An 8,793-nucleotide genomic window follows, 5' to 3' on the forward strand; every position below is an offset into this window, starting at 1 on the left:
GGCCAACAAACATATGAAGAAATGCTCATGATCATTAGCTATAAGAGAGTTGCAGATCAAAACAACAAGATACCATCTTGTTCCAGCACTAGTAGCAAAGTTCAACAAGACAGAAAATAACAAATGCTGGCAAGGATGTGGAGAGATTGGGACTCTGATACACTGCTGTTGGGACTGTAAAATGGTACAATCATTGTGGAAAGCAGTATGGCGATTCCTTCAAAAGTTGGAATTAGAAATACCATTTGACCTAGCCATTCCATTACTCGGTATATATCCTAAAGAAGTGAGAGCCATGATAAAAACAGACATATGCACAATCATGTTCATCGTAGCACTATTCACAATAGTCAAAAGATGGAAACAGCCTAGGTGTCCATCAACTGAGGAATGGAAAACCGAACTATGGTACATATACACTATGGAATACTATGCAACCCAAAAGAATAATGTGGAATCTGCAAAACACCACATAACATGGAAGAACTTGGAGGACATTATGCTGAGTGAAATAAGTCAATCACAAAAGGACAAATATCATATTAGTCTGTTATTGTAAATGTCAAGGAAAGGTTTATCTATTCAAGGAAATTTCTTTTGTTGGTTACCAGGGGTGGGAGGGTAGGGTAGGGTAGGTAATACTGTAAGATAGAGATAAGGATTGATTTGGGTGAAGAGAAGGGCAATGTACCAAATGTGAGTGATCAATATGGTGGCATTGAGGATGAGAAAGACATAGAGAGGTTCATGGGAGGTACAGACAAGAAAGATGAACCCTTTTGCACATACAGTACTGCATTGTCAGTGAAGGCAAACATGGGTAGATGGTTGGATAGATGGGTGGACAGGCTGAACTAGTAGGTATGTCTATGAAGTGGGGAGGGTACCCAAGAACATGTGTAGGGTTGGCAGACAATGGTCCTATAAGTTTATGTGTAAGTTCTGAATTCCCAGGTGTATAGTAGAGCTAACAAGAGGCAAGGTTGTAGTCACTGCTTGGTCACAGCCCCCTACCCAGAGGGATCGAACAGTTGAACCTGTGGGCTCGGGACCATAGTCGCAGGGAACATCAAGCTCAATTGGCATAACATACTACACAAAACACTGTTCCACCTCCTAATTTGGCAAGTAGTGACTGGGATCTTAAAAGCTTGCAAGCTGCCATCTAGATGCAATGATGGTTCTCTCCTCATCCAGAGCAAAGAAGAATGAAGAAAACAAAAAATTCATGGATAAAATCAGTCCTAGTGACTGGTACACCATCCAATCTGCAGCCTATATGACTATGAGACCAGAAGAACTAGGTGGTGCCCAGGTACCAATGTCAACCACTTGGAAGGGAATCTATGTAGGAGATCCTGGAGAGAGAGGGAGAACAATGTGGAACAAAACTCAAAATCATTTGGAGAAAATAAAAAGGGGGGAGACCAGGTTTGCTGGTCAGATAGAGCCTGGTGGAACCACTGAGACTATGGCCCTTAGCTGCCCTTCATGTCTGGAATTGGACCCACACATGTGGCTTCCAGCCAAGCAAAAGATACGCATATGAGTTGAACATTTACCTGAGGTAGATACACTGCTTGGTGAGAACAATCATGGAGAGAACTTTGGGAGAGAACAGGAAGACAGATCAGGGGGCAGGAGGGCATGGAGGGATGGACACAGGGAAGAGGTAATTATCGGGAGGAAGTGGGAGGGGAGCGGTTGCATTGTGGTAAATTGTGGTCAATGCCATGAGACAAAGTGTATGTGAATTGTTTTATGGAAAGTGAATTTGCTCTGTAAATTTTCACCCAAATGACAATTAAAAAAAAAAAAAAAAAAGAAAGGCCAAGATTCCATGAAGAAATGACTGATTCTCTGTCAAAGGCAGTAAATATGCAAGATAAAGTTCATATATCTAGTTCAAGTTCATATATCTAGTTCTACCAAAAGCAAGAAACATATCAAAGATTATGTCAGAAAGATGTAGGAGACATAAAGAGATTGCCCTTGCCAAAGATGAAATATTTTTATTATCAGAAAGAATAATGACAACACCCAAAACCCAAAACAATCTTTAAAAAGAAGAACAAAGTAGGGGCTCACATCTTTATTTCAAAACATACTATAAATCTACAGTAATCCAAACAGTGTGGTACTGGAAAAGTATAGATATATAGACCAATGGAACAGAATTGAGAGTTGAGAAATAAACTCATACATTTACAGCTAACTGATTTTTACAAGGGCATCAAGTCCATTCAAAGAGTATAGAGAATAGTCTCTTCAACAAATGGTCCTGGGATAATTTGTATCTCTATGTAAGAAAGAATGAAGCTGGACCCATTCCTCATACTGTATATTCAAGTTAATTCAAAATACATCAACAACCTACGTATAAGAACTGAAAAACATAAAATTCTTAAAGTAAAACAGAACATTAATGATTCAGAATCCAGTTTTTGAGCTACCAGTTATTAGATATCACAACTAAAGTATGAACAACAAAATAAAATTTCATAAATTTGACATCATCAAAATTAAAAACTTCTGTAAATCAAAGGACTTTATTAAGAAAGTAAAGAGACAATCTGCAGAATGTGAAAAAATGTTTGAGAACCATACATTTGATAAAGGTTTAACATCTCAACTATATATAGAACTCTTACAACTCAACAAAAAGACAATACATCAAAAAATAGTCAAAGGACTTGACCAAATATTTCTCCAAAGATATACAAATGGCCGATAAAAGCATGAAAAGATATTTAAGGTACTTAGTTAATAGGAAAATGAAAATCAAAACCATAATGAGATATCACTTCATAACCACTAAGATGGCTAGTATCAGAAAAAATGAAAAATAACAAGTGTAGGTAAGGATGTTGGAAAAATTGGAACTTTTATACGTTGCTAGTGGATATGTAAAATATTACAGCAACTGTGGAAAGAGTTTGGTCGTCTCTCAAAAATTTAAACATAGATACTCCTGTTTATATAAGAAAAAACCAGTAACCCTGGTCACGCTGACAGTGACCTTCATTACACTTACCTCAGCTAGTTACAGTTATGGTGGTGATGGTGACAGTGACTGTGACCTTATGTTCTGGCCTCCTAGTGCTGCTCTGACAAGAATATACCATAAATGAGATGGCCTTACCAAACAGCAGTGTATTCTTACAATTTGGAAGTTTTAAGACACAGGTATTATAGAAGAGTACCAACTAATAAATGCTAAATGTAGGGTAGAAATGGCATACCACTACTTTGTGATCACTATTAAATACTATTCTAGGCAGTGACCACCCATGGTCACCAGTAAGTAAAATGAGGAACTCTAGAATGTAGTGTTTCTCAAACTTCTGTGTGCATATGAATCACCTGAGTATATTGTTAAACTCCAGAATTAGGTTAAGTTTGAGATGGAGCTTGAGAGTCTACGTTTATAAGAAGCCATCAGGTGACATCAATATTGCTGATAATAGGAGGGCCATTCTAAGAAAAAGAAAAGCAGCCCCTGACATTTGGTGTTCTGCTATTGAACACAAACAATTTCGTGGAAGATAAACTTAAGACAAAGTCCGATTGTGACCATGATGATTTAAAACAATAACAAGACTACTGTGTAATCATGTCTAAACATAAATAATGAACATTGTCCAAACCACAAAATTGACCAAATAACCCTCTCTTCCAGCTAATAAAAATGACCACTGCTCCCTTACTAACCATGAATTTAGGCTCCATCTAGTCTTCTTCTAGGTAAGATTTACTAGTATGGCCAATAAAAGAACCCTGGTGGGCAATAGGGAGCTCTGGTAGCACAGTGCCTAAGGCATTTGACTGCTAACCAGAAGGCTGGCGGTTGAAACCCACCAGCCAATCCTCAGAAGGAAGATGGGTCAATCTACTTCCATAGTGATACCACCATGGAAATCCAAGGAGGGGTCGCTATGACTTGGATCCGACTCAATGGCAGTGAGTTTGGTTTGGTTGGTTTTGATAGGCAATGGTTAAGTGCTCAGCTGGCAACCAAAATCTTGGCAGTTCAAACCCACCCAGCTGCTCTCCAAGAAAAACATTGGTGATCTGCTTCTGCAAAAATTATAACCAAGAAAACTATGGGGTAATTCTACTCCATCACATGGGGTTCTATGAGTTAGCATCGACTCAACAGTACCCAATAACAACACTGAGATGCCCAATTGTGGAATTACCTCTACTTCTGGATAGTGTCTAATCTGGAGTATAACCTTTATTCTGAATCCAAACCAAACCAGACTGACTGCTGTCAAGTTTCAACTCATAGCGACCCCTCCTTGGGTTTCTGAGGAAGTATCACTACGGAAGTAGATTGCCCAACCTTTGTTTTGAGGAGTGGCTGGTGGATTTGAACCACCAGACTTCTGGTTAGCAGTCAAATGCCTTAGGCACTATGCCACTCGATTCCCTAAGCTCTCCCTAAAATCACTAAACACAAGCCAAACCCTATATTAAGTTCTAATACTCTCTCACTGTGATATCCCATGGTCCCCACAGGGTGAATTCTCCATCTCTGCAACATGTCATTAAGTCCACCTTGTTCAACTGCAAGTGTGTTCTGGTTGTTTTTGCTGAAATAGCAGTTCAATAATGTGATGGATAGGTGAGCAAATGAATCACTGCTCACCAAGAATCAACCTGTCTCTGGTAGTGCAAATGGTTAACAGCTTGCCTGCTAACCAAAAGGTTCAAGTCCACCCAAAGCACACTGGAAGAAAAGGCTGACAATCTATGTCTGAAAAATGAGTCACTGAGAACCCCATGGAGCATAATTCTACTTTGATATATATATGGGGTTGCCATGAGTTGGAATTGATAACAACTGATAAGAGTCAATCAGACATTGTGCTCCCTGATGTGATGCAATAGAAGGTCTATGACACCACTTTTAAACTTGCCAAAGCAATGAAAATTTAGTCTGATTAAGATCTAACCACCAGTTTACAAGAAATACAGGGCATAGGAGAATATATTAAAGAGCCACATTTAATTCAACCACAAGACAAATTAGCTCTTTTTTTTTTTCAACAAATAAATGGAAAGAAAAATAGAAAAAAAATGGGTAAAAGAGACTCAACAGATGTATCGATCAATTGTAATGTGAAGCTCTTGTTTGGATCCTTATCTGTGCAAGCTATAATACAATACAAATATAATACAAATTGATAATGATAACCATAAGGATATAGATAAAGATCAGAATATGGATAATGATAATACTAAGATAATTTGGGAAATTGAGTAGATCTTTGAAAATATTAAAGATGTATCATTAATATTTCTATGTTTTATGATGACAATGGTCATTTTTCAAAGTATTTGCAAATAAAATGATATCTGAAATTTGCTTTAACATAAACCTGAGATGGGGAGTAGGAGAGGTATAAACCAAAAAAACAAACCAAACTCACTGCCATTGAGTCAGATCTGACTCATAATGCCCCTCCTTGGGTTTCTGAGGTGGCATCACTATGGAAGTAGATTGCCCAACCTTCCTTCTGAGGAGTGGCTGTGGGTTTGAACCACCAGCCTTCTGTCTTGCAGTCAAGTGCCTTAGGCATCATGCCACCAGAGCTATAGATAATATTTTTGGCAGTAGATGGGAGTTCATTTTACTATTCTCCCAACGTCTGCACATATGCATATGTTCCATACCAAATGATTTTTTAAAATCTTCTTTGTTCACCATTTAATTCAATAGATCATTTTTGAAAGGAGGTAAAATATGGAGAAAAGGTAAGAAGTATAGCGTAAAAGAGTTATATATTCTAGAGAATAAACTATAAAGACTTTAAAACTCTTTCCCACAACTGAAATTGCTTTCGGATGCAAAGCTTGAGAAAATATTCACCTATTTCATTCATTGATAATCACTAACAGATGTGTCAACTGCAAGTCAAAAAGCATAAGGAATTATTATGTAGAGTCAAGTGATGATCGTTAGTGAAAAATTCAATTGAACTGTTTGATACCTGAGAAGAAAATATATTATTTGAACAATTACCTGGATCTGTAGCAGACATCAGTGAACCAAAAAACAAGCAGTCAGTGAAATGAAAGTCTCCGTTTTTCAGCTGTCCAGCATATATCATAGCCTTCACAAAACCATACATAATTAACCTGTGGAAGAGAGTAATAAGGTCTTTAAACATCAAGGTGAATGCTGTGTATACCCATGCTCTGGTAACTAACATGCTCAGGTGCATCCTGAATAAGCACCATGCACAAATAAATTACCACCATCCTGCCAATTTACCACCATTCTAGCTCTCAGTACACTATGTTTCAAACTTTTGATTATTAAGGAAGACACTTTTACCAAATATAACTTGGCAAAAGGTCATAGAACACTTGATAGCATATTTCAATGAAAATAAGGTAAGCCTCAAGAATATAAAAACAAAAATCTGTCAAGTGTGGCAAAGCTGAGCGTGTTCACAAATACCGCAACTATGTTGACATCTGTAAATGGATTGGCTTTCAGTTTCTGTTGTTTTGCCTGCTGGGGTGTCTGAAAGGATTCAAATTTCTAGTCTGTCACTGTGGTGAGAAGGATATTGGCCACTCACAGGGCACTCAGTCAACCAGTCACTAAACAAAAGATGAGTTTGTACTACTGCTGGTATCAGGAGACATCCACACTGGGTAGAGAATTACCCTTAGGTTATGAAACATGTACCTTCACACTCTGTTGAAAATGAATTTTGAAACAGTTACATTTTGATCTTGCAAGAAAAGCTGTTCTTTTCATGAATATTATAAAAGGTTTCTAACCTTACTATCCCACATCATGGAACACAACATGTTTGCTTTTGTGATGATTTGTCACCTTATAACTTTTAAATTGTATTTAATCATTTAATTGATTACTTTTGTTAAAATCCTAGGATATGTAGAGATTGGTGAACTAGACCACAATATAAGCACTCTGTAATTGTGACTATTTTTCACCAGTTGTCATAGAGTTAGATTCTCACCCATGATGACCCCACATGTGCACAGGAATTTCAAGGCTGTGACCTATTGGAAGCAAATTGGTGGCATTTCTTCTGAGATGCTGCTGGGTGGGTTCAAATTGTCAACCTTTGTTTACTAGTCCAGAAATCAACAGTTTGAGCCACCCAGGGACTTCGTTTGTGACTATAGTGTTGTTGTTGTTAGGTGCCATTGAGTTGGCTCTGACTCATAGCAACCCTGTGTACAACAGAATGAAACATAGTCCCACCCTGCACCAGCCTCACAATCCTAGCTACACCTGAGCCTATAGTTGCAGCCACTGTGTCAATCCATCTCATTGAGGGCCTTCCCCTTCTTCAGTGATCCTCCACTTTACCAAACATGACATCCTTCTCCAGAGAATGGTTCCTTCTGACAACATAACCAAAGCATGTGAGATGAAATCTGCCCATTCTCGCTTCCAAGGAGCATTCTGGCTGCACTTCTTTGGGACAGATCTGTTAGTTTTTCCAGCAGTTCATGGTACTTTCAGCATTCTTCACCAACACCATAACTCAAAAGCATCAACTCTCCTTAGGTCTTCCTTATTCACTGTCCAGCTTTCACATGCATACGAAGTGACAGAAAACACCGTTGCTTGAGTTAGGCACACCTTAGTCTTCAGACAGACATCTTTGCTCTTCAGCACTTGAAAGAGGTCTTTTGCAGCAGATTTGCCCAGTGTAATACATCATCTGATTTCTTGACTCTTGTTTCCATTGGTGTTGATTGTGGATCCAAATAAAATGAAATCTTTGACAATTTCAAACTTTTCTCCATTTATTATGGTCCAGTTGTGAGGATTTTAATTTTCTTTATGTTGAAGTATAATCCATACTGCAGACTGCAGTCTTTAATCTTCATCAGTAAGTGCTTCAAGTCATCTTTACTTTCAGCAAGCAAGGTTGTGTGGTCTGCATATTGTAGGTTGTTAATGAGTCTTCCTCCAATACTTATTCTATGTTCCTCTTCACAAAGTCCAGCTTCTCAGATTATTTGCTCAACATATATATAAAACAAGTATGGTGAGAGAATACAACGTTGACACACTCCTTTTCTGATTTTAAACCACATAAGTGTCATTAAAAATTATAGGACTCATTCATGGCAGGCTTATCCACATTTATCCAGGGAAGGACACTCTGTCTGGTGTCTAGGTGTTCAGTCTCTTGGCAGGTATAGGGTAGCTGCATTCAGCTTTATTCATTCATTCAAAAGTTACTTATTATTGAGCCCCTACTACGTGTCAGGTTCTGTGCTAGGTGCTTAATGTACACCAGTGAACAAAACAAACATTTCTACCTTCACAAAGTATGCATTGTAACAGGAAACACAGCAATATAAAATATCACAAATTTGAATTATACCCACTATCCACATCACTCTCTGAATTAGAATCTTCAGGTTTAAGCAACACTGGGAGGTTCAGGACCAGAAGTGGTCTTCAGCACTTTCCTGGATAGTTAGCCTGTAGGCCTCTCCCAATGTTGAACAACCTATCCAGAGTCCTTTCTCATTTGAAATACATTTCATTTACTTCACATCAACAGGTTCTGTGATAGATATAAACGTTATGATCTATGACTATATTTTTCTAAATTCCATATCTGTTAGTTAACTTTACAGGTTAGAATCTGAGTCTCAGAAAATTAAAATGCTCCATATTGAGTAGAAGCCACTCAATTGGGCAATATAAAAAAATTATATATATATATATATGTATATATATGTGTGTATATATATGTGTGTATATATATATGAGTATATATATAT

The 8,793-nt window shown here is 37.8% G+C and overlaps 1 protein-coding gene across 1 annotated transcript in view; it reads right to left on the minus strand.

Annotated features, from left to right (window-relative positions):
- Nucleotides 1-8,793, minus strand: part of SLC9A9 (solute carrier family 9 member A9) — a 1,057,350-nt gene that overhangs the window by 763,385 nt on the left and 285,172 nt on the right. The window contains exon 5 of the mRNA XM_007952889.1: nucleotides 6,029-6,144. Coding sequence (XP_007951080.1) covers nucleotides 6,029-6,144 — 116 coding nt within the window. The remainder of the gene's footprint in view (nucleotides 1-6,028; nucleotides 6,145-8,793) is intronic.

The sequence above is a fragment of the Orycteropus afer genome, unplaced genomic scaffold, assembly GCF_000298275.1.
Source record: "Orycteropus afer afer isolate SDZICR_OR568_19922 unplaced genomic scaffold, OryAfe1.0 scaffold00363, whole genome shotgun sequence".
Classification (NCBI taxonomy): domain Eukaryota; kingdom Metazoa; phylum Chordata; class Mammalia; order Tubulidentata; family Orycteropodidae; genus Orycteropus; species Orycteropus afer.